This window comes from Corvus hawaiiensis, chromosome 5 (assembly GCF_020740725.1).
Source record: "Corvus hawaiiensis isolate bCorHaw1 chromosome 5, bCorHaw1.pri.cur, whole genome shotgun sequence".
NCBI classification, from domain to species: Eukaryota; Metazoa; Chordata; class Aves; order Passeriformes; family Corvidae; genus Corvus; species Corvus hawaiiensis.
The window spans coordinates 75,817,941-75,842,853 of record NC_063217.1 but is presented as its reverse complement, the minus strand read 5'-3'; the positions used below and the strand labels follow the sequence as shown (position 1 = coordinate 75,842,853).

General features: G+C 58.5%; 2 protein-coding genes across 2 annotated transcripts; both read right to left on the bottom strand.

The window, feature by feature from the left end:
• Positions 1 to 3,720: 3,720 nt before the first annotated feature.
• On the bottom strand, positions 3,721 to 11,144 carry FGF5 (fibroblast growth factor 5). The gene is made up of 3 exons (XM_048305193.1): positions 10,868 to 11,144; positions 8,520 to 8,623; positions 3,721 to 5,444 (listed from the first exon to the last, which is right to left on the bottom strand). Exons 1-3 carry the CDS (start codon positions 11,139 to 11,141, stop codon positions 5,103 to 5,105), a joined length of 720 nt encoding a protein of 239 aa, XP_048161150.1. The 5' UTR covers positions 11,142 to 11,144; the 3' UTR covers positions 3,721 to 5,102.
• A 7,205-nt stretch (positions 11,145 to 18,349) lies between these two features.
• PRDM8 (PR/SET domain 8) lies at positions 18,350 to 22,338 on the bottom strand. The gene is made up of 4 exons (XM_048303808.1): positions 22,184 to 22,338; positions 20,564 to 20,784; positions 20,115 to 20,346; positions 18,350 to 19,909 (listed from the first exon to the last, which is right to left on the bottom strand). Exons 2-4 carry the CDS (start codon positions 20,780 to 20,782, stop codon positions 18,528 to 18,530), a joined length of 1,833 nt encoding a protein of 610 aa, XP_048159765.1. The 5' UTR covers positions 20,783 to 20,784; positions 22,184 to 22,338; the 3' UTR covers positions 18,350 to 18,527.
• Between the last annotated feature and the right edge of the window lie 2,575 nt (positions 22,339 to 24,913).

The window sequence follows — 24,913 nt, the reverse complement described above, 5'->3', positions numbered from 1 at the left end:
ACACACAACTTGGTTACCAAAGAGGACAAAAGAAGTCACTTACCAGCTAACTCCTCTCTGTTTGGACCCAAGGAACTCCTTCCTGGATGAACGACTTGATTCCTGTGTCCCAGCTGTGGCCTATAAGACTCCCATTATTTTCTTTGGATACGTTCAAGACCAGATTAGACAGGACTTGGAGCAACCTGGTCTAGCGGGAGTTGTCCCTGCTCATGGCAGGGGGGATGGAACGAGATGATCTTTAAGGTCCTTTCCAACCCTTTCTGGGATTCTATGATTCTATGAAGAGTCAATTCTGCAAATAAAAAAAAAATTAAAAATAATAATTTTAAAAAAATTTAAAAAGAGAAAAAGTCAGGTTTTGCCTGAACTAGGAGCTTGAAATAGGATAGCACACGAGGTATGGCAATAGCTGAACTATGCAGCACATGTGTTCCTGGCCCACAAATGCTACCAGAGACGTTTGACACGTGCTATTAAATGATTCCATAATAATCTCGCTACGGCGCAAAAGGGGAAAAACTCCACAGGACGACAAAGCTGTTCAGTGGCTCTACCGTTCACCAACCATGCTGACAAAATAAGTGCTATAAAAATATTTTTTAACTCCTCGTAGCAAGGTCCCCCCCAAACTACTGTTTATGGTAGTTGTTAATTTAGTTTCTTCAAGAGTCCAGAAAAACACACAAGCAAGCGTTTGAAGACATACGCACCGGGGAAACAGAGAGGAGAAGGGGCAAGAACAAAAAATCAGAGGGAACCAGACACCAGTTACAATACAATATGACTGCAAAGCTCAGAATTCCCGAGGCACAGTCAGTTTTTGCAGCAAGTGCGTGCTGCAACAAGTGTGAGAAGGCAGAACTCAAAACAAAAGCCTAAAACCAAAAATTGCATAGGCTCTGCCTGAACTGCCCTTGCCGGAGAGTTCTGGGGAGCGCATCAGTACAAAGCTCAAAGGCTTCTTGGAACGCCAGTTAAACATCCCGCATAGAGGAGCGGGGACACATCCTAACAACACCCACAGTAAAACACCCCGGCTAAAGGGCCAATTACCTTGTAGCAGCATCCACGGTAACACATTCCACAAAAAGTATCACACCCCTCGTAACAACATCCGCAGTGGCACAGGCGCTTTGCCTTCTCATGTGGCACCCCCGTTAGTCCCCCGGCGCCCGAAGCTGGAGAACACACGTTTCGGGGCCGCACCTTGGGAAGGACGACGCAGGTGATCCTCTTACCTCTGGGGGGCCCCCACCGCAACTCGTGCCCGGAGCGGCGGCTGCCCAGCTCCTCCCACGGCCTCGCTGCGCCACAAGGGACACACGGGCAGGGTTAGCGCCCGGACACCGGGGACACGCCCAGGCACCGGCAGCCGCGGACGAGCGATAAGGGATTCCCTTCAAGTGGCGCACGCCAAGCAATCCACCCGCCGCTCCCACCTCCCAGCCGGGCACAGGTGGCTGCTCTCTGGGAACACACCCGTAAGCGACCGCCCCCGCCCCGAGTGTGGGACAGAACACCAGCGGGCATCCCCTCTCCTCAAAGTGTTTCCTCCCGGCAGTGTGCACTGTCACTTCCAAGATCCGAATTCCGGCATCTCGGACCCTTTGACTGTCGCTGTGGTGCAGCTTGTTCAAGCAGGCGCATCCCTGGGAACGACTCAGCGCCAAAATCGTACTCCATAAGCACTGGACAGCATCTCCTTCGCATTTTTGGTTGAAAACCGGGCCAGGGCCAGCAAAAGGCTGCCTTTGCCCACCCGAGCCAGCCCCACTGTCAGCTCACCTCACACCTCCGGACAGGTGTTTGTGCCAAACTATTTGACCCTCGGCGGCGGGGGGAGGGGGCGGGGAGGACGACGACGACGAAGACACGCACATCAGCGGCAAACACCCCAAAAGACAGAGCTGCGCACGGGAAAGGCTGGCCGGGAGAGCCGATTCGTTGTTCCGGGTGACCCCCGGCTCGGCGGCGCTTCTCGTGCCGACCCAGAAACACCCGGCACGGCCGTGCCCGCCCCAGTGCTCCGCGGCCACCCGCCGCCGACGGATTCCAGCCTGCTCGGGGGTCTCAAGGTCTGCGTCTCCTCCCTCCCGCGGACAGGCGGAGCCGCCAGGCTGATCGTCCCCCAAGGAAGGGGGGAGATACCGACGAGCCCCCGCACGGAACGGGCACCGAGCGCTGCTCAGCGAGCCCGGCCACGCCCGGGAGCCGAGCCCCAACCCACCGCGGCAGCCCCCCGGAGCCGTCCCACCGGAGCCACGCTCACTTGCGGGTACGGCCGGGCCTGTCCTCCCCACCCGGGGGGGGCTGTGGGAGCGCGCGACGGGGGGGGGCGGAACTTTGGGGTTCCCTTCGGGGGTGGGATTTGTGGGGCTGCGCACACCCTGCCCTCGTCACAGCCCCACCCCAGCTCTCCCGGAGACCCCTGAGGCACCGTACGGGACCGTTCAGCTCTTACATTTGTTCATTTTTCTTTTCTCACCTGCCCGAGCTCACCAGCTTCATCCAAAATCCTCTTTCTCTCTCTCCTGGATGTTCCTTCCAAGTGATGCATTCGGGAGTGCAGGACACACACAAATCCTTTTGGGGGATCTGGAACAAGACATGCGCCCCTGGCAGGAGTGACTGTACGGTGAAAAAGGGTGGGAAGGCTTTTTTCCTTCCAGAATGTCAACGAACGTCTCCAAAAACAGGGAGCTGGGGGACAGTGCCAGCTCGCTGCACCCTGCTGTGCTCCCCACATCCCTTTCCTCAGCTTCACGTGGATTTGTGCCTGCTCTGAAGATGGCAATTGTCTGGAAAGAAATTTGGGAATCCGCCTTAGCTTCTTTGATTTTCAGGTTGTTCTCCCCAGCACTGCAGCAGTACCTCTGAGGTGGTTGAAAAGAAAAACAGAAAAAACACCCCGGAAAAAATTAATTAAAATTTTAGATTTAAAAGAAATATTTACCATCTTCTCAGGACTTTAGTCCCCTCCTGCTAAGCAAACCCAGTAAATTCCCTTAAAGAAGGGTGTCTGAAGGGAACAGGGAGTGTCTGTTGGATTCCCCAACCCTGCTGTCCCTGCTGGGGCTGCTCGCTCCCTGGCCCAGACATTCTCGTTGCAATAGCATGACTGTGTTTTAATTGTTACTGCAATCACAAAACATCAGCTTTTTTTTCCATAAGAGTTTTCTGTAAAAAAAAATTAAACCAAAGCCAAAATTATTCCTCTGAGAGGATGCAGTGGCAGCAAGACCAGCACTTTCACTCCTCCCTTACCTGGCCTGGGATCTCCACACACCTGCCTGGGCTGGGGCAGCACCTGCAAAGGTTCTGATTCCATCAGTTCACTGAGATGAACTGAGCACTCACTGATTACGTTTACTTGTGCCTCACTGGCAGCACCTGGATTTTGTCCGTGCCCAGTCAGACAGTCCGGCTGGCAGTGACGGGGTGCGCAGGACACACCTGTTCACCTGACCCCGCTGTGACCCAGGTCCAAACAGCTGCCGCAGAGGAGCCATCGCAGGGGACATCCCGGGGCACAGTTTGGGGAGCGCGGCAAAGGGAGCACACGCACCCCTTCCGCTGCGCTCCACCCCATCACCAGCACTGCGCCAGCCAACCCCAACGTGACAGAAACACACAGAGCAGCCAAGTTTGCAGCACTTATTTTTTTCCTTCGGGGGAAGAAAAGAAGGCACAGAGAAGGCAAGAGATCACACAATCAGGTTATAAAATGAAACACAACTATTTTATTCCAGCATCCCCATCCATCCCTGTACATGGAGCATACATGTCCAGCCAGGGGCTGCCAGAAGGATGACGAAGGCAAAGAACCACGATTCCAATGGAAACAGCCATTTGTACCACAATCAGGAGATGAAGGTCATTATTGCTGCCGGACGCTGGTAGGGCTCAGGTCCCGAGGGGTTCTGCCAACCTGAGTCCATCTGGGCTCCTAATTAAGGCTTCACTGGTGAGGTTCAATGCTACCAGTGCCTGTATGTACAGCAACACTGCTAAACACCGATTACAAACTCCATGTGCACCACTACTTCACAGACCACACCACGACAGAAAAACAATTCAACAACAGGGCCGTCAGGCAACCTGGATGGGAGAAACACTCCCAAAGGGACAAGCAGATATAACAGCATTTATTGCCACATCACCACACGCACTGTAAAATAAAAACCTTGCTCCCTGCCTCTGCAAATGTATTGAGAGTGATAAAATAAATCAGCAGCAAAAAGTGTAGGACGAAACTGGTGGGCACCTGGGGGCCACAGGCATCCCTGTCCCCAGGGAGCCGGGGTGGGGAAGGACTCCTCCAGGGAGCAGGAACGCCCCGGCACCAGGGCAGAGGTATTTTAAAGCAGGCATCGAATCCATACTTGGATGGACAGGAAGAGACTCGCTCCTCCAGCTGTCCAGGGAAGAAGGGGAGAGACCACCAGGAGTGGGCTGCAAACAGCCACCCTCCCCAAGCCTGCAACCCTTACAAAATACACACACACATCTATTATTGCCAACAGAGAGTTTGAAGACCACCTTGCAGCACAGATAAGGCGACTGAATTTGGAGGGCTTGGTCTCACTGTTTTGTTGTGGAAGGGAAGAGCTGGTTTCTAAGAGAAAGGGAAGGGACAGACCTGGATACACGGTGCCTGAGGTATGGTCGGAGGAAAAAGTGCAGCAAGAAGGAGATGCAAGAAAAACAAACAAAACCACTTGGCTCTGAACATCTCTCTCGCATGAAAATGATTGTCAAAGGAGTCACTAGTGAAAATAAGGTAAGAAAATATGTTCGCTATAGAGGTACCTTTCTACTTCTTCCAACAACAGAACGCTAACCCGAGGTCCATCCAGTGCTTTCAGGGCACCACGGGAATTCTCTTTGGCAAGCCCGAGCTGCGCCATCCCAGCACACGCCTCTGGGGACGCCGCCCAGCTTGTGCGGTGAAGAGAAGTCCTCGAGCCTTTCGAGGTGGCACGGCCACCTGGGAGCTTCCCTGTGTCCATCTGCAGAGGGTGACACGGGCCTCCCGTGGGGTCACCCCCAAAAGCTCCCCAGTGCCCAGTCTCTCCAGCGCCACCATCCCCACCGCGGCACTACCCGAAGCGGAACTTCAGCCGGTACTTGACAGGGCCGGGGTTCTTCCGAGGCGGGGATGGGGCGACCTTGGGCTTCGGCGGCGGGGGCTTCTTCTCAGGGAGAGCGACGGTGAAGGCGAGCTCCGGGGGCTGCGGCTGCCAGAAGCGGGGCAGGAAGTGCGTGGAGACGTGCTGGGGCCGGGCACGGGGGCTGCAGCCCCGCTTGGCTTTGCCCCGCTTGTTGAGGGCCACGTACCACTGGCGCCCCGAGCGAGGGCTGCGGTGCACGGCCGAGGCGTAGGTGTTGTAGCTGTTCTCCTGGAAGCGCTCCCGGAAATGGCAGTCCACCGTGAACCGGGCCTGCGGGGACAGAGGGGACACCATTAGCAAAGGGCAGGTGGTATCTGTCCCCCACCCCCAATGCTTACTGGTTTGCCTGTCTCCCAAAACCAGGCCCTAAGGAGTGCATGGAAACACGGGGCACCAACACTGAGGGTGCCAGGCACCTGACAGTTTGGAAAACCCCCAATGCAGATACTTCAGTAGCTGCTTACCACCCAGTTTTGGGCTTTCTTGGGAATAAAAAGGCTTGGGCTCTCCCAGCAGTGCACTTCCCTTCCCTCCAAAGAAAGCATTCCAAAACAAAACAGCAGAGCCTAGCACTTCTCCTGTGTGCCCACAGCCCTGGGATCCCCAGCTACAGCTTCCAGCAGCCCCTCCAGAATCCTCTGCCATACTTTAACCTGATGGCAAGCACAGTTATCAGGTGCCCTAAAAGCTTCCCCAGCTCAGTTCCACAGTGATACCTCCAAACCAGTAACCCTAACTCAAACCACTGACATGGAGGAGATGCTGAGCAGAGACAGAGTACAAGACCCAAATCCCAGGGGGGCTTTGTAACCACAAGGAAAGTGTCTGAAAGCCCTAATTTAACCAAAGAAGTGGAGCCTTATAGCACAAGTGACAGAGCCCTCAACCTGCTGTGCACATTTCGCCTCATAGCACTTGGAATTAGGTCTTCTTTAGCTCACCGCTTCCACGGGACATCAGCTCCATGACCCATTTTTGCTCTCCCTGTCTTTCATACACCCTCCCTGCTGTTTCCCCCATGCACAGGCCTTCACCTTCCCCAGCAAGGCTTTGCTGACTCTTGGTGCTCCCCAAAGCCCCAGTGCGCATGGCAGTGCTCGGGCAGGACATCCCATGTGCGGAGGGAAGCCCTCGCCCTAGCCTGGGAAGTGGATCAACAGCTGCTTCACCATGATCCTGTCAGACTTCCCCACGTCCCGGCCTCTCGGCTCATCCCTGCACCGCTCCATTCAGGAAAAGCTGTTTTTTCCTGCATGGGGCCGGCAGTGCAGCCACAGCACATGTCTGGCATTGGATTTGCACTGCAGAGCTCCAGAGACAATCATCAAGAGCAGTCCTGAAGTCAATTAAATTTCAAAATCCAGTTGAGCAGAGACTTGCTCCAGCCAGGAATGCGGCTTTGTGGCGACTCCTGGAAAAGGAGAATTACCTGGGCAAATCTGTCCCCTGGGGTCCATGCTGGACAGGCACAGAACCCTCCCACCCGCTCCGTGCTAAAAATGGACAAACAGGAGAGCGAGGATTTATCAACGAGGAAAAAGCCATCTGTGCACACAACTGATAATTGCTGCGATAACTGTCATTTTCTGAAGCTGGTGCCTCTAAAAATGAACCACTCAGTAATTTAATTAAGCTGGCATTAAAAAAAAAGAAGAGAAAGAGGAGACGAGAGTCTGTAAAACACCAAGCTGGGATGGAGCTGAGCCTGACAGTGAGTTTCGAAGAAGCCCAAATTCCTGCAGGAATGGCTTGTCTGTGGTTCGGCGCAAAGTTCTCGGCCTGCCTCCCATATCAAAGCACTGCCCTGAGTGACGGGCACAGGACGTGCTTTGTACTGCTCAGAACTCATTAGGCCATGAAATAACTTCAATCCTGCCAGCACAGGAAAGAACAACAGATGCTGGGTTTGCATTATTGGCATTGTTTAGTTCAGCAGTCTTTAGGCATTTGGGTCAAGTTTCTACAAATTTGCGGCTTTCACCCGAGCGGGGCATCGTGTGTCCTCACCCCTGCCCTGACCCTCCTGACTGAAGTCCCTCTCTGGCCCTGCCCTTTGTGTGTCAACAATTAACCATGCACCAATGAGGCTTGATTTAATTTCTGCCTGTGCCAGGGCATAAATCAAGGCTTCAGCTCAGATAAGAGGCCCATTGTATGCCAGAAGGGAAGGCCCTGGTGGGTCCGGGAATCTCTCTCTGCCTGCTTCCCTCTCCTCTCCATCCTTTCCCTCTCCTCCTGCTCTGCCCCTTGCCTCACCTGGCAAGGGTTTTCCTCCATGAAACCATTCCCTTTTTCCCCTAGACACCATTCATGCTCCTACTTTATTTCTTCAAAGAAGGAACCATGTGCTCACCCTTTAAGCATCAGTAGGTTTCAGGAGCAGCACTCCAAAAGGACTTAAGGGACAGAGAGGTGAGTTCATAAATCTCGCTGGAAGTGGTCTGTGGTGTCTGGCTGTGCAAGCACATCCGTGACATCCGCTCTGGGACTGGGAGGTTTGTCTCGGAACTGCAGGGTGGGCAACCAGCTTTTCTCTTTCCCCAGCCGTCAGCCCTGACCGGGCTCTCTGAGAACCACCCTCAGAGAGGAGATGCTGCCTTAAAAATGCCCTTCTTGGGGTGGTGCATGTATACACGCCTTTCAAAGGCACTGCTTTTCGTGTAAGCACAGGAGTTCACTGTGATCGTTTGAATGATCTCTGGAACTGGCAACAAGGAACAGGGAAGCAACATCCTGAGGTTGAAACAAGCAGCGAAATCGACGTGTGGATTCATTCAACACAGAAAGCTGGAAAAAGCATAATGAGACCTGCAGGAAACCTCAGCCTTCAGGAGAACATCCTGCAGAGAAAAGTTACCAGGGTTTTCCCACTCTAGCTGCAGCACACCTGCACAGTCTGGACCTCACCTGCCCGAGCCCTCTCCAGGGTTCTCTGTCTCCAAGGGCAAAGCCGGCCCGAGCCCCAGGGCTGCCGGCGCCGTGCGTGCCGCTCGCCGGGAGACATTTGGCTAAATCCTTCTGCGCGATCTGCTGCAGAAGGTGCTAAAAATAACCCAGCCGTGCTCAAAGTACAGGCTCTGCTGATGCAAATACCCAACTGCACACAAAAAGGCCCACTTTGCACGGTTAAATGCACTAAGTAGGAAGGTGGGCTTGGGGAGCTCCAGCTCCACCTGTCCCCTATCTGTCTGCATGGCGCCGGTGCTGCCCAGCACGGAGTCATTCCGGCAGCCCGAGGGGGTCGTCACGCCAGGGCCCTGCCTGGGACTGTTGCTGTGCCGACTTGTGGAGGTGTCACAAAGCCTTTAATAAACAACACGTACTGATAAGGGGGGGTTTACTTACACTTGCATGGAGTTTTCCTTTTTTTGACATCGCTAAAAATTTGTTGCTGAAAACTCCTCGTATTCCTACAATCCCCTGAGACACAGCAAATATTTCCAAAATACCTAGGATGACAGAAATCCCAGAATAAATCACAGTTCTTTTCACATCGGTGTGACAAAGAAAAAATAAATATGACTCAGTCTGACAGGTTTGCATTTCCTCTCCCATGTCCCTGCTCCTCAGCTGCCTGGCTCCACCCAGCTCCTGCTCCATCCCTCTGCCCCACAGAGCGACCCTCCATCCACTCTGGGACAGATCGAGGGTGGTGGCTGGGACTTGTTTTTGTTTTTTTTTTTTTAAAGTTCCATTTCGGGGCACAATTCCTGGCTTGGCTGTAGCAGAACAAGTTAACTCCTGGGGAAATCCCTCCCAAGGGTGGGAAAAGCCCCCTGTACCCACACCAGCCTGCTGGGATCAGAGTCGCCCATCCTCGTCCCGCAGACACCGAACTCGGGAAGTCAGTGTCACACAACCTAGCTGGGACTAGAGGTACCAATGCTGCTCCCTCAGACCCCCTCCTCTCAGCAGGACTTGGGGAATGGGACACTGCACAGCCCAGCCATGGAAAAAAATGGGAGTTTTCTGAGCACGATGGGGGTTCCGGCCCCTGAAGGGGCACGTGTGATCTGCAACTCATCTGACGCAAGAGCTGCAACCTCCGAGCATCCCTCAGAAACAGCACCGACACATCACCTCCCCAGGTGGTGTGGGGAGACTCGGACAGAGGGCCAGGCATCCCCCCAAACCCTGCAAGCTGGGGGGCAGTACCATGTGCCCTGGCCCAAGAGGAAGGAGCCCGCAGAGCATCTCGCCTGGCCCCTAAAGGGCCGTGGGATTAACATGCCAGGAGCAAACACGAAGCCACGTTAAATCCCCCAAGGCTGGGTATCGGATCACCACTTCCCATGTTTATTTTAAGGAGGAAGTGCATCTCCCTGAGGCACCCAAGTCCCAGCACCAAGGGCCTGGGGGACACCTTGGGGGGCTGATGGGCTGCCACGCCCCTCGCCCCATGTGCCCCAGGCCACAAGCCATGAGGCTCTGCGGCCCCACTGCAGCAAGGCAAGTACCTTGTCAAACACGTGTCTGTCCTCAAGGGCACCCCAAACCCTCCTGCCTTTTGCAGTGTGGCCCTGCAGCCGTGGCAGACATACTCCTGTTTATTGGGGTTGCCCGAGGTCAAGCCCTGTTTCCCAGGAGCCAAACTTGGGATTTCCCTGCCAAAAGCCAACTTCTTCCTCCTGAGGGCCTCCTCACCGCAGCACTCCGGCACAGCGCCCTCCCCACCAGCACAAGTGCCCAGCCAGGGCTGGCTCTGCTCCGATCTGCGGAGCTGGTGTCACCGTGGCCTTTCCGGGGTGGGGGGGAAAACTCAGGTTAAGGAGGAAGGAACTGCACATAATTCAGGTCTCTGCAAGACAGCTGTAGCACCAAACCTCTGCCAGCCCTTCCAAACTCATGTCTCCCAAAACAGCCATGGCGTGGGTGCCCCGTTTTCCTATCCATCCTCTAAACCTCTCCAGGCCATGTGCCTGCCGTGCCCATGAAGCCCCAAGCAGAGCTCCCGGGCTCCCAGCACTTCTGCCCAGGGGTTGTTCTGCCTCGTGGGGCCACGGCACAGTCTAGGGCCCAAATTCTTCGGTCCTGGGCAGATGTGGCGGCTGCTCCGTGAGCGTTCCCAACAGCTGAGCCACGCACGCTGCCAGGGTCACCTCGGGCCCGAGCCCTTGGGCTCTTGAAGCGATTTTTCATCCCCACCTGCCATTTCATTCCCTCTAGCAGGATATCATGGCAACTCCGACCAGAGGATAAGCCATGAGTTAGCACAGCTTTCTCTCAGGGGAACGTCAGCCTCAGTCCTATTTTTAAACTGAATATATCCTATCACTGTGCTGGGAGAATGAGAATGCAGAGAGAGGGATGGAAAAGTTCCACAGGGAAAGGACCGAAAAGGGGCAGCATCTTCTCCCCCCGGTGCCTGGCAAGGGGCTGTGGTGGGAGTGCAGACCTCATGCTCCCACACCTTCCCCACGGACTCACTTCCTCGGGCCGGGCGAACCCCCAGGTGGTACTTCCCATAGGAAGACAGGCAGCTCTCACGGAGCCCGCAGAACACAGCCCTCCCGGCACCCCAAATTCCCCTTCCTGGGCCCGCCAGGGCCACAGCTCACCCCAGGCAAGGGCGACAGGAGCGAGGGGCTCTGTCACCCCCCGCGGGAGCGGGAAGACTGCAAGGATAGGGATGCTCAGCCCCACTATCCCGGCCCGGGCACGGCAGCCCCCCAGACCTCCCGTTCCCCACTCACTGAGCGGACTCGCGTCGTGGGCGCCGTCCACGCGGCCGTCGGGGTGCAGCTGGAGGTGGAAGCCGATGCCCACCCGGCAGTACAGCCGGCCCCGCCGCCGATCCGGGCGGCTCCGCGGGAAGCGGCTCGGCCCCGCCGCCGCCGGGGAGGAGGAAGAGGAGGAGGAAGACGCGGGGGCGTTGCGGCCCCGCTGCGCCCCGCCGGGCACCTGCTCTCGCCGGGCGCGGGCAGGCAGGGCGAGGAGGAGTAGGAGGAGGAGGAAGGACGGGCTCATGCTGCCGGCGGGCGGGAGGAGGGAGGGAGAGCGCCGCATCCCGCTCCGCTCCGAGCCCTGGAGGGGGGGATCGAGCACGGGGGGGAGCCGGGCCGCCCCTCCCCGCTATTTATAACCGGGCGGCGGCCCCGCACCTGTGCCCGGGCCCACGCCCCCCGCTCCCCACCCCCCCCCCCCCCCCCAATCCCCCGTGCCCGCGGCAGATGCGGGACTCGGGGAGCATCTATCTGGGAATTAACTTGTCCTCCTCGCCGGGACGAGGCCACGGAGCTGCGGGACTCTGGGGACAGGCTCGGGTTGCAGCCCCCCGCCTGGGGTTCGGGGGGTGACACAGCAGCTGCACGCCCAGTCCAGCCTCGGGCAGGGAGCTCGGGGCAACCCCCCGAAACGCAAAGCCGCTCTCCGTCACTCGCGGGGCCATGCTCGACCCTCAGAGGAGCCCTTGGGATAACGGGGCGGGGGGGGGTCCCCCATCACGAACCCCCAACAGCATCTCACGGCCTGCAGGAAAGTGGTGGCTCTTGTCGGTTCACAACACCCTCCTTGGTTCCTTGGCAGGGGGTACACGGCCCCAGCCTCCCGCCACTGTCAGGGTGACCCGCACACTGGCCAGGTCGCCCCCCAGCACCAGTGGTTGTATTCCTTCCCGATTACAAAGACAACAACCACACAGCACCGCGGCGCAAGAGGAGACGCCGCAGCAACAGCCCATCCATCGCCCTGGCACAACTCTGCATGGATTATGCTTTTCTCCGCTCCGAGGGCCATTCCCGGCCCTCAAAACCACTGGGAAAACCTCACCTCTGCAAAAGCCAACGCGGGCCAAACACGCCCTGCCCCGTCTGGAGCCCCAGCTCCACCCCTCTGTGCCCTCAGTACTCCTGCCAACCGGTGTCTGCCCCTAAACCCCACCTAGGAACAGCCCCTCAGCCATCCCCAGGGGTGCTTCTGGCTGGCAGGCTCATCCAGGCCACGCGCCCAGGGATCAGGTTCGGCAGGAAGGAGGCAGAGCGGGTGGCACGTCGGAGGGTGACCTTCGCCTGCCAAGGAAGCTGAAGGTCAGGGGCACAGAGAGGGACACGCACTTAAGGAGCTGTATCCAGCCTGGTTGACACCTGGCACAGCCTAGTGTGAGCAGATGATCTCACAGCATTGCTGCAATTTCAAACCATTTCCCAGCACATATATATATCCACAGAGCTATATGCACACGTGTTATATATAGCCATGTATACATAGACAGCCCTATATATAGATGCACATACCTGAAGGAAGGTCAGGGCACTCAAATCTTGTTTACTTCTCCCAGCTGTAGTGGTTAGTCTGGCAAAATCCAGGACTTCCACTTACCCACCTCCTCTTGAATTACACACACATGCTAATTCCGAATCCGGATCCATGAGGAGGATGAGGATCTGCAGGACTTCTTAACCTCTCGAATGCTGTTTGCACAAGACTTTCTGTGTCAGCACAGCTGAGGAAGGCATGGCCACCTTGCTCCAGGAGGATTTCCTCTTGGGCATCTTGGTGTAAAGGCTGCAGCTGGTACAGGACCATGGCAGCAAAATCCCTGTTCTCCGTCTGGGTCAGCAGACCACAAACCACTTCTGCCACTGATAGTTAAGGTCAACTGTTTACACTTACCATCCCGGGGGTGACTGGGCACAGCAGCAGCCCAGGAGCAGAAAGGAGGCACCTGCACGCTCTGGGCGGGGATATCCACCATTAAAAAGGCTTCTGTGTGAGGCGCTCACCAGCAAGTCCAGCCTCCCTAATTTAGACCCCATTGTCCACCCTCGGAGTTTCCAACAGAGGTTCTGGTGCCCCCCGGCTGCCAGGCATCCTCTGCTCACTCACACGTCTGTTTTTCCCCTCCAGTGACAAATTCCCAGAAAATCCAAACTCCTGTGGGATGTGGCCATCAAAGAGGCAACACCAGCCAGGTGAGCTTGCCCAGGCTGGTCCCCAAAAGGTGCTTTTGGGAGGCAACCCCACTGCAGCGCACGTTCCCAACCCTTTCTGGGGGGCACAGTGAGGCAGCAGAGTATCATTCCCAGTACTCCTCTTTTCTCTGTTGTGAAGTGGGACAACCGCAGGATACCATCCTCTTTGTCTGGGGACTCCCTTTTCCCCACCAGAGCAAGGCCCAACCACCTTCACTGCGGAAAAACAACTGACACAAGTCCCTGTGGCACGTGGCGTGTTTTCATCTTCACCATGAAACTCTTAGAACTCACAAGCAGTGCTTTGGGCATGACCTGTATGGTTTTGGGTGCTTTCCATTTGGACCTGTTCGCCAGCACAACATGCCGATTTTAAGTACTCCAGGCACTCCTGCAGCACAACTCCAAAAAAATCCCAACATAAAAACAAACTGAACGCAAGGTTTAAATCTAAATAAATAAGTAGATGTAATAGTGAACTTCCCGGAGCAATTGTGTGTAATTGCCTTTGGCAGTAGCAACACTCACAAACACACACTAGCAGCTTTGGAAACCTAGTGCTGATGTTATGTCATTTAAATTATTCAGGGCTCGGTTACAGAGAAAACTCAGCAAATGCAGAGGATAAGCTGGGTTTCAAGTGTAAAATTCCCCATTTGAAGATGAGAAGGACTCTTCTGAGCCTGTTTGATCTGCTGCAGCGCACCAGGCCTGTGAGTTGCACGGCAGGAGTGCTCCCCCCTCCCAATGTCAGCCTGGTGCTATTTAATTGCCACTTAAAAATATGCAAGGCAAAGCGTGAGGAGACACGGGACCGGCCAGCGGAGCCTGCAAAAAAACCCTTTGCGAGGAGGATGTGCCTAAAGGAGACTCACCACAGTTGAGTGGAGGTGCCTGGTCCCCAGGTCACCCTGCAAGTCCCTCTGGAGATATCCCCACTCCTGGAAACAGTGAAAACGGTGGCTGCTTGAGGAGCTCGGCAGAGCCAAATGTGTTAGCAGGAGGACGGGCATTGAGACAGGTTAATTCAATTAAGATGATTACCCAGGTGCTGTGGGGAGCACAGGTGCAAGGGGGTAACATGCCCTTGTGGGCATGAATGTCACCAAGATCACTCGGAAGCCACCTCACAAGCCTAGATAAGGAAATAATACAAATTCTAACAAGTGAAAAGCAGTATCTCTTCAAATAAAGCTCAGAGCACGCCAGGCGTTTTCCAGCATTCTGCAGGACAGCACTGTATCTAACAGAAACTTCCCCCATGCGTTTTGCTTTTTGTGTGTATTTGTTTTAAACCCACCATCAACACGTTCTGTACTGGGTCAGGTCTTTCCCCATTCCAAAGCAGACTTTAGCAGCAGGGAAAGTAGGGAAGAAATACTGTACAGCTCACATGATTTTTCAAAATGAGGGAACTAGTTCAGCCTTCCCTAGACATCCACAGCTGAACAATGCATTTTCAAGAGCTGGGTATTGCAATGAAATCCTAAGAGCTGATTTTCCAATTTTAACCAATTAAAGGTTATCTAGAGATAGACACCGTACAAAGAGGAGCTCAGTCTCCTCGCAACAATGGCAGCAAACAGTGCCAGCGGCCGGGCAGCAGATCTCCATCTGTCCAGCACGCTGCTCGGCATCTTCATGCGCAGCAGAAAACTCAACACAAAGATTTTGGGATGCGCTCCGCATCCCAACTGTGAGGATGCTCAGAGGTTGCATAGTGAAAGCTTTGTTTGTACACCTCTCTCCAGACCTAGGGAAAGGAGTCCATGTGAAAGCAGCTCTGTACAGCCTGTGCCCACGCTGATGGGGAGTTCAGTTGCCTGTGTCCAACTGCCCGATGCTAATCCATTCCCAAACCTGCTGGGATCAGGCCCTGAGGCAGGCAGCTGCTCCCAGCTCCAGCCCAAAGGTGCACAGGCGGTAGGGTCTGCTGCCCGTGGCTGCCCGACTACTGCGCTTTCAAACAGAAACCTCTGTGGGTTCAAAGCTGCCTTCTGGTCCCCAGGAACAACATTAATACCAGGATTTGCTGGAATTATTATTATTGTTGTTATTTGCAGTGTGGCCTGGCTACAGGTCAGATGGAGCAGTCTTACCTTAAGTGCTGCAGGGTGCAGGGAAGGGGCTCCCCAAATCTGAAGGCTGCTTGTTCTTATTTCCAGCTCCCACTTACTGCTCCTCTGCAGCACATTGAAGATGTGGGTGGGTTTTGGAGACAGATACATCTGTGGGCTCTGGCACAGGCTTACAGGGGCAGTTCTGTCCCAAAGAAATGCCTATGCCATGCCCCGGCGCTGAATTTTCTGGGCTGTGATGCCCTGATGAAGACCCTGCACCAGGGAAAGCCAGCTGGTGCCACAGCCCAGCCAGCTTCTGCGCCGTGCAGAGACACAGCACAGCATCAACCACTGACAGGGAAAGACATTTAACAAAAAAAAAAAGGAGGAAAAAAAAGAGGGAGATTCTCTTCCTGTTTCCCATGCAGCAGCAGCAACATTGACAAAGGAGCAGTGTGTGGCAGTGGTACTCAGGCTGACCTGAGGAGAGCTCTGGGGAGTGAGGGACCTGCTGTGGCCAAGCTCCGAGCCCAAATGGCCCAAAGGGAGCTCTTGAGCCCCCTCCATACAACACCCAACTGTACAGGATCATGGGCACTGCCTGCCTTTATTATGGCATGTTCTGCTTGTACAAGAAGCTTTAGCTCGGGTTTGATTTATCACTTCGGAGTTTGATATCCGATTTCACCAAAGCAAAATCTTGGATTAAATTTCCTGCTCACTAGTCCGTAGATTTTTGTACTTCCATAGAGAAATGGTGTGAGCTTTTTGTTGCAGTAACAACGCAGGCACCCGCTGCACCACACGTGCCCTGCCTAACAGTGTTTTTAAGGGGGCTGACTGTAGGCTGTCCAAACCCAATTGGAAAAGTCCTGGAGCTTAACACCGCGCCTTCTGAGAGGGTCACAAGGAACACATAGAAAGCAAGATGCTGCAGGATGCTGCCAGGGCAGGGCAGGGGCACAGCACACTACAGGGCGGTGAAAGGCCATAAAATATTTGGAGTAGATGGAAGAGATTCTGATACCTGTAGGTGTGTGCTGGGTTCCCGAGTGCTCCTTCGTGCAGGGGAAGCACCATCCCTCCAGCAGCACCAGGATCCAGGATAAGCGCAGGGAGTCAGGGAGAGCATAATTAACACCGCCTCTATGAACCTCCCTGGGTGCAGGAGGGAGGCAGCGCCAAAGACGTCCCGGGGCTGCTGGAGAAGCGAAGCTGTCGCGGGAGAGGAGTCCGGAGCATGATCTCCGGGGAAGGAGCCCGCCGGGGCCCCGAGCATTCCCGTTAGCCCCGCGGCGGCCCCACTAGATGGCGGTGCCCACCCGCCTCTGCCGCCCCCGGCATCCCCGCAGCCCGCCCGCATCCCCCGGAGCCCCGGCGCAGCATCCCGGGGAACCCCCAAAAAAGGGACGGGCAGGGGTGGCACCGCTTTTAAGGAAAATTCACGGGATAATCAGTGTCTCGCCCCCGCAATTAACGGCAGCAGGTGGAGCCATGCGTATACCTGAGGAGGGAACGACAGCCGCGGGACCGCTTCGGCTCCCGGCGTAGCTAGGGGTTACTGGTACCGTGCCGGGGTCAGTGCGCTGAGAGGTGAGCAGCATCAGCGGGAAGCTGGACTGTCCGTGGCAAGGGCTTTCCTAGGCTCTCCTACCTGGAGCTGCATGCACTTCCCCAGGAACTGTAAAGGCTTTGCAGCAGGTCCAGGTACTCCGTGCAACCCCCAAACCCCATGGCAGCAGACGCCGGTGGCACCCGGACCCCATTTACATGGCACTGTGGGGCTCTCACGCTCTGCCGCGGGCTCCGGCCTTGCACGGCTCCGGCTTTGGGATATTTTCCCTGCCAGTGACCTGCTGAGCCACGCACAGCCTCGGTGCCAGGGTGATGGCAGCCTGTATGTGGAAATGGGTTTCCTGCACATCCCCGAGCTGCTGCGTCCCCCAGGGCCCTCCCGTGCCCCCCAAAGCACGCGGGTCTGACAATGCACCCGCTGCAGATGGTGCCCTTCGGACCGGGCTGTGCACCCATGCCCGGGAGTATCCCATCCCCCTTCTTCTGGTCCTCCCGTGTGTCCCCGGCTGCGATGCCATCATCCCGGTAATGCAGCAGGACAGAGGGGACCCTCCCCCCTTCCCCCCGGCCCCGTCAGCACTCCCTACCCTAAGACACCGCGGGCTGGGGGCTCCCCTGGCTCCTGTCACCCCGGGCAACTTTCGGGCAACCTCTGTGGCTGTGCCCACCCTGCAAGCCGGGGACCACCAATAGCCCTGGCAAGAGTGGGAGGCAACACAGGGTCCTGGAAGAGGTGAGGTGGGAAAATACGAAAATACAGAAAAACAGAAAGAAAAAAGAAAGACATGCAAAAAGGAAAAGAGAAGCAAAAAGAAAGAAATTAAAGACAACCCAAAACACGAAGGGAAGAGGAAAGGAAGGGAAAGACAAGATGAAAGAAAGAGAGAAAGGCTGAATAAAATGCCGGACAAAAGCAAAGATGCACAGAGGAAGGACGGACAGGGGCCGAAGGAAGGCAGGCGAGCAGGGAAGGAGAGTGGAGAGAAGAGGCGGCGTGGTCGGGGTTCTCTGCCCTTCCCCGCGGCCCGGTGTGGCTGGGGGCCCCGTTGACACCCCGCAGCCGGGGGGCCACCCCCTCGTCACCGCCCATTCCCCCGCATCGATTAACGTCCAGGTGCTTTGAAGAAAATAAAGTCATTTATTGTCAAAGCATCCAACATACCCGGATAAACTATAAAGTTTAATAAATCTTTTTTTCCAGAGGGGCGAGGAAAAAAAAAACCAAAACAAACCCAAATGGGAAAGGGAAGGTAACACGGAACTACCGAGACTCCATTCCACGGGCACCAGTGACACTCGGGGGGAAGGGGCGCGGGCGGCGGGGCCGGGCGGGGGGAGCGCCCGGTGCATGCAGGACCCCGGCCCGCCGCCCGCCGGCCCCGCCGCGCCCCCCTCGCCCTTAGCTTCATATCCAAAATAAAAATTTACCCTGACATAGAATTATTATTACATCTAAACCATAAGTGCTTAATAATTTAAGTAGAAACGTATGACAAATGCATCAATATGTTGCAATATATGACATTTTAAAAAATGTATTTTTAAAGTCATTTGATTTTTTTTTTCCTTTTTCCCGGTGCTTCTCTTTTCTCTTTTCTGTTTTCTCTTTTTATTTTATTATTTTTTTTTTTAACTTTTACCTTCTCTTTTTCCTTCTTCTTCACCTTCTCCTCTCCCCCGCCCTCCCCGCCCCTCCCCGGACAGTGGAAACGCGTGCATCGAAGGGGATGGGTGGGAGCGGCGGGCGGGGCGGGGGTCCCCCGGGCGGGGGTCCCGGGCGGGTTCCCGGGGCCGGAGGGTTGTCCGCGCTAGTTGTGGGAGGTCATGTGGCGGGAGAGGTGATGGCGCTCGCGGAAGGACTCGTTGCAGATGGGGCACTTGAGTTTCTCCTCGCGGCGGCGCTTGACGAGGGGCTCCAGCGCGTATTCCTTCTTGTGGTGGGAGCGCATGTGGTAGACCAGGTCCGAGGTCATGCGGAAGGACGCGTTGCACTTGGCGCACCAGTTTTGAGCCGGCAGGCACAGCGAGGTGAACGACGGCGGCAGCAGCGTCAGCGCCGACGGCAGCTGCAGCTGCAGCGGCCCCGCCGCCGCCGCCGCCACCGCCGCCGCCGCCGAGCTCTTGGGCCAGAAGGCCGTGGTGTAGAGGAAGGGGCTCTGCTTGGGCAGCCCCCCGCCGCCGCCGCCGCCGCCGCCCGCCGCCTCCCCGCCGCCCGGCAGCTTGGCGGCCAGCGCCTCGGCGGCGTACAGACGGGCGGGGGCGGCGGCGCCGTCAGGGCAGGGCTCGCCCAGCCCGCCCAGCTTGGGACCCAGCACCAGCGGCGGAACGTGCGGGAAGGAGCGGGCGGGCTGCGAGAAGGCGCTTTTTCGCTCCTCGGCTCCGCCGCCGCCGGGCCCCCCGGGGCCGGCCCCGAGCTGCGGCACCGTGCTGAAGGCGCTGCCCCGCGCCGGGCTGCCGCCGTCCAGGCGGGCGGCCAGCGGGCCCCCCGCACCGCCGCGGGGGCACAGCCCCGGCTCCGCGCCGCCCGCGCCCGGGGAGCCGCGCTCTGGGCCCTCTTCGGAGCCGCCGTCGGGCTCGGGGCCGCGGGCCGCCTTCTTCACCTCCACGAAGGCGCTGCGCTTGGACTCGCCGGTCTCCGGGCTGGGCGGCGCGAAGAGGCGTCCGCCCTCCTCGAGCCCGCAGTAGGAGCCGGCGGCGCGGTACTGCTGCTGCGGGGCGCAGCCCGGCTCCTCCTTGGGCGCCGCCGGCAGCCCCGGCCGCTCGGCCGGGAAGCGGCCCCGCGCCGCGCCGGGCCCGCGCTCTTCCTCCTCGGGGAAACGCCGCTTCGCCTTCCCGGCCGCCGCCTCAGGGCCGGCCTCAGGGGGCGCCGGCCGCCCCGGGGACCCGCCGCGCCCGCCGCGGGAGTTCTCCAGCTCCCGCGCCAGGTTGTGGAAGTCCGTGGAGGGCTTGGTGCTGGCGGCGGGGCCGCCGTCGGGCCCGGGGAAGGGGTGGTGCGGCGGCCCGCCGGGCTTCCCGAACTTGCCGGGCTCTTGCTCCTTGCCGGCGCCGTCCTTGACGCCGGCGGCCTCGGCGGCGGGGCCGGTGTCGGGGCCGTGCAGCCTCTTGGGGCAGCGGAACCGGAGGTGTGCGGCGAAGGGCAGTTCGAACTGGAAGCGCTGGCTGCACTCAGGGCAGGCGAACGGCGGCGAGCCTGCGTCGGGCGGGCACGACAGAGAGAGAGAGCGAGAGAGAGAGCACCGTCAGCCGGGGCCGCCGATGGGGGCTATCCGCCGAGAGTTTGGGGATCGGGAGCTGGGGATCCCGAAGCCGACCGCCGCCTCCCGATTCCCCCCGTCGGCGGGGATCCCCCTCCTTCCTCCCGCCCGGGACCGCGGGCGGCCGCGCGCGGCACCCACCGTTGGTGCGGGCGGGGGCCCGGGCCGGGCCGAGCAGCAGCAGCTCGGTGAGCTCCTTCCCGTACCACACCAGCAGCTCCTCGTCCTTGGCGATGCGGCGTAGGGAGCGATAAAAGAGCTGCCCGCTCTTGATGTAGGCCTCCAGGTTCTGCTCCTCCCGCTCCCGCGCCGACTGCACCAGCCGCAGCCACATCAGCCCCTCCGACGAGCCGTTGGCCGCCGACGTGTCCACCTGAAACCCCGCGTTAATCCACCGGACCGACAGACCGACCGACCGACAGCACGGGCCCAGGCAAGAGTAGGAGCGGCAGCGGCGGCGCGGCTCTGCCCTCGGGGACAGCCTCCCGGCGGCGGGGGCTCCCCGGGCCGAGCTGCGCTCCGCGGCGGGGACGCGCTCGGGCACCGGCCGACGTGGCGAGCGGCTGGGCCCGGGGACGAGTGGCTCTTACCCGGAATATGTAGGGGACGGTGCGCTTGTCGGTGGACTTGAGGGCGATAAAGGCGATGCTGTCGTACAGGGACGTGTGGCTCAGGACGCAGGGGCCGAAAATGGCATTTTCTGGGATGTCGCAGGTGGTGTAAACGCTGGTAAAAATGTCAGTCAAGCACTGCTGGACCGTCTTGGCATCCCCGTCCCATATTCCCCGCTGGACGCCGGCGTCCTCCATCCCTGCGGGCGGAGAGAGGGGCAGAGAGGGGCCGTTACCGCAGCGGGTCCCGCTCAGCGGTACACCGGGATGCCCCGGAAAACAAAATAAAATCGACTTGAATTGCTAAATAAAACATTAACAAAAAACCTCCAAAAATTTAAAATAAAAAAAAAAAAGAAGAAGAAAATAAAAGAAAAAAGGCAGGCCAGCAGTTTATCCGGTGTGGAAAAAAATTGAAAGCAGGCTAGGAGCTGCGAGCGGAGGCGAGGTGCGGGGACTCTGCCGCGCTGATCAATTTTTTTAGCGATCGCGGCGGAGCCAGCTCCGGGCAGGGACCCGGGAATCCCACCGGCCAAGTGCTGTCCCGAGCAGGCGCCGGGCGCCCAGCAGCGGCGGGTCTCTCTCCGGTAACCCCCGGAGCCGGCCCGGGCTGCGGGCTATGCCGGGGGAGCGGGTGGGTTCCAGTGGCTTGTCATTGTCGCCGATTGCGTGTCAGCTCACCTCCCGCTCCGCGCGACAAGGGGAACGTATGGCTGCTCATTATCATAATCCAGCACTTTCCCTCCGAGACTTTAATTAAAAGCAGCAAGCAGAGGTAATTATTTTTACCTCGACACGCTTATTTATGGAGCAGGGTGAGCCCCGGCTGCCGCGCGTTTCGAGGGGAGGGATGCGGTCGGCGGGCAGCTGGTGGGGCGCGGGCAGCGGGCAGGGTGCGGGGCCGGCGGCGCCGAGGCCGGGGAGGGAGCATCGCGCCCGGCTGCGGTGCCCTCGCCCTTCCCGACCAGATTAGCGCACGGCTGCCTCCCCCCGCCCCATCTGCCATCGAAATCCGTCATTTGGGGCTGGCTCGGGAAAAGACCGGTGCTCCTCCCGGTGCGCCTGCTGACGGCTGCCGCCGCTCGCGCCGGGCACGGCTCCGCCGAGCCGCCGCTCCCCCCCGATTTCGGGGTACGACCGGGTCCCCGCACCGCCGGGAACTTCATACCCCCGGAGCGGCGGCGGGGGTCCCGGCCCCTCCCCGGGAACAGAGACCGGGGGGATGGCGCTCCGGCCGCCTCCCCGGCGCCCTCCCCGTTCCGCCGCTGCCCGACGCATCCCTTCCCCGAAGGAATGATTTCGGCAAACGAAACCACCGGCAGTGAGTGGCCCCCGCCGAACTTTCCCCCCGGCGGCGGCGGGCCCCGTACAGCTCCCCACGGCGCCGCATCCCCCCGACTCCCCGGGCCGCCCCCGGCCCCGCGGCGCTGCCTCCCCCCGGCCGCCCTTTGTCCGGGCCGGGCGGCGCCGGGGCCGCTCCCGGAGGCTCCCCCGCCGGTCTCCGCAGCCCGGGCAGGGCCGCCGGCAGCACGGCCATCCCCGGCATTGTTCCCGCTCCGGGGCGGCGGGGGGTGGCGGGGCCCCTCCGCCGGTACTCACCAGGGACGGTGGGGATAATCCTCGCCCCGACAGTGGCACAAAGGCGGCTTCGGGCTGGCTGCCTCGGGCTCTCAGCGCCGCTCCATGCCGGACCGGGCCGTGCGGGCGGCGGAGCGGGAGGCGAGCGGTGCAGACGGACCCGGTGCAGTGAGGGGCTGGCACGCAGACACACACTTTTTGTTTGCTGCACATAATCTGCCCAATGACGCGTGACAGCCCACGTCCCTCCCGTTAACCCCTTCAGGGCTGCCCGCTCGCGGCCCGCCCGCCCCTCACCTGGACCCGCCGCCACCGGGCACCTTCGGGCAATGGGGTGGGAAATGCGGGGCGCGCCCCCCCACCGACCCTCTCCCGGGGCAGCGGGCGTGTTTGGGGCCGCGGCTCCGCGACTTCGGCCCGGCGGGGGTGCGGGGCGGGGAGCTGAGGTGCCCGACGGCCGCTCCGCCCGGCGCTGGGATCCCGGCGGCGCCTTCCCGCCCTGTCCCCGCACCTGCCAGGTAGGGATAATCGGACACGCAGAAAAAAACCTCCTCGACGGGACGGAGGCGAGTGGGGATGCCCTCGCCCGGCTCCGCGGAGCGGCCCTCCTGCGCTGCCGGCGCCCGGCGGAGGCCCGGCGTGAGGAGAAGCTGCACCCGGCAGCCCCGCGCTCCCCGCCGGAGCCGGGTTCCCGCAGGAGCGGGGCAGAGGGCAGCCCCGGCCGGAGCCCCCAGCCCATTCCCAGCCATTCCGGGGCGGGGAACGGCCACGGGCTTCCACCCTGTGCACGCGAGGCTCCCGCATTCACCGACACGCGGGCACTCATTTCTGTGCCGAAATAAGGGGTTTACCGCGTGGAAAAGTGTTTATCGGTCCCTCCCTGATCGTCGTCATTTCAGATACAAAACAGATTAAAAAAAAGAATAATTAAAAATAGAATTTGAAACCCTTTAAACTAAACAAAAGGAGAGACAAAGCGTTTTCCAGGGGCGAACGGAGCGGGCTTTGCAATCAGAGAGTGGGCTGATGTTTGGCTTTCAAATTCACTTATTCTCCACATAATTACGATTTCCCTTGCATTAGGATTAAAGGCTGCATATAATATGCTTTCAACATTTATCTTATTAATTCGACAAAACCCAGTGTCTCCTAAAACGGAGAGTCTCATAATATTACAAATATGGGAGTCTGTAAAAATTTGGATGTCAATTCCTGCTTCTAATGTGGTGGGGTTTTTTTCCTATTCCTGGTTGGTTTTTTTTTTTTTTTTTTCTTTTTTTCCTTCAGTGCTGCAGCTTTCCCTGTACGATATAAATTGTCCGAGTGACTGTCATTAGTGGGGGGAAAGAAAACCTACGCGCTAATTTTATTAGCGAGGATTTTAAGGGACACCACGGCACATAAACGATCTCGAAATCTCTTCGGCATGATCTAAACTACCGAAATTCCCTGGGACTGGAAAAGACCGCGGCGGAATTTCTGAGCTTTTATCCAGCCTCTGATGCTACTCTAAAAGGGGATCCCAGGGAACAGCATCCTTCGACCCGCAGAAGGACACTGGAATGGACGCAGGCTCTTTCTTTCGAAGTTTCTGCCGGGGGAGTGCCACCGCCGGGAGCGCCCACCGCAAACCCCGGGGCCCCGCAGAGCCCCGTGCCGGCGGCGCTCCCCCAGCCTCCTGGAAATGCCTCACCGGGATTTTTGGGGGACACGGCGCAGGTGCGGTGGGCCCGATCCGGCTCCCGCCGCGCTGCCAGCGGGCGCGGTGTCACCCTACGGGGCCGTGCGATCGCTCCCCGCCGCCTCCCGGCTGCCGCACGCTCCTATCTCGGTAGATACCTGCATTTTCTATTCGCTTATTTTTCCAGAAAACCTCCTGCGGAGAGCCAAGGACAACCCGGGCTGAGGAGCTCCGGCCGTTTTCCCAGGGAACCCCGCAGCCGGCAACCCCCGCCACTCCCCGCCCTCCAAAAGCACAGCCCCTGCTCTGCCGAGCCCCTCTCGACAGCACCAGCACGGCACAACCAACTATCGGGCAAGGGAACGCCCCAGGAGCAGCGGACAAGCCCGGCACCTGGGCTCAGAAGGGGTTGGGCTGGCGAGCCAAATTCCCACAGACAGGCCAGCCCTCACGGGCATCAAGCCCCGGAGGGGTGGCCCAAGGTCCGCTGCTCCCTGGCCGGGACCTGGATTCAGGCGGCTGCAGGGGCCGAAGGGCTGGCAGAGTGAGGATGCCCGGATGCTTGGACATCGTTATCACTAACCACCGTGATAACCATTGCGTTATCATGGGGATGGCTGCAAGGGACGGAGAACCTGCTCCCGGGGGTGTCAGTCTTCTCTTTCCTCCCTGAGCTTCAGCCAGGAAGGGAAGAGCAGAGAGACCAGGAAAGGCTGCTCAACCTGCGCTCAGAGACACTCCTGTATCCTTTGGGAAACACTGCCTGAGTTGTGACATGAGCCAGGCCTACGGGTGTGTGGTTACTCCTATGAGGACATGCACACACAGCTGAGAGTGAGCTCCCAGGTGACTGCAATAAAGTCACTCATAAAATAAAATCACCGAGAGAACACATGAGTTCCCAGAAGCACACGAGCCCAGCCACACTCACTCCTGCGGTGCCAGGGCACCGTGGGGAAGGGGCACGAAGGGATGCTCAAAACTGCCTTGCTGCCCTCTCTGCCTGCTGCTGCCCGAGGCAGGGTCAGCTGTGGTCCCCAGGAGGTGCACACCAGGTGGAATGGAAAATC

What these genes read in the sequence shown, in the direction of transcription:
- FGF5 (XM_048305193.1), bottom strand. Translation starts at nt 11,141, where the DNA reads ATGAGCCCGTCCTTCCTCCTCCTCCTACTCCTCCTCGCCCTGCCTGCC. An exon ending in CCACGACGCGAGTCCGCTCA is followed by an intron (nt 8,624 to 10,867) that starts GTGAGTGGGGAA and finishes CTGTCATCCTAG; the next exon opens with GTATTTTGGAAATATTTGCT. An exon ending in AAGGAAAACTCCATGCAAGT is followed by an intron (nt 5,445 to 8,519) that starts GTAAGTAAACCC and finishes CTGTCCCCGCAG; the next exon opens with GCCCGGTTCACGGTGGACTG.
- PRDM8 (XM_048303808.1), bottom strand. Translation starts at nt 20,782, where the DNA reads ATGGAGGACGCCGGCGTCCAGCGGGGAATATGGGACGGGGATGCCAAG. An exon ending in CCGTCCCCTACATATTCCGG is followed by an intron (nt 20,347 to 20,563) that starts GTAAGAGCCACT and finishes GCGGGGTTTCAG; the next exon opens with GTGGACACGTCGGCGGCCAA. An exon ending in GGCCCCCGCCCGCACCAACG is followed by an intron (nt 19,910 to 20,114) that starts GTGGGTGCCGCG and finishes CGCCCGACGCAG; the next exon opens with GCTCGCCGCCGTTCGCCTGC.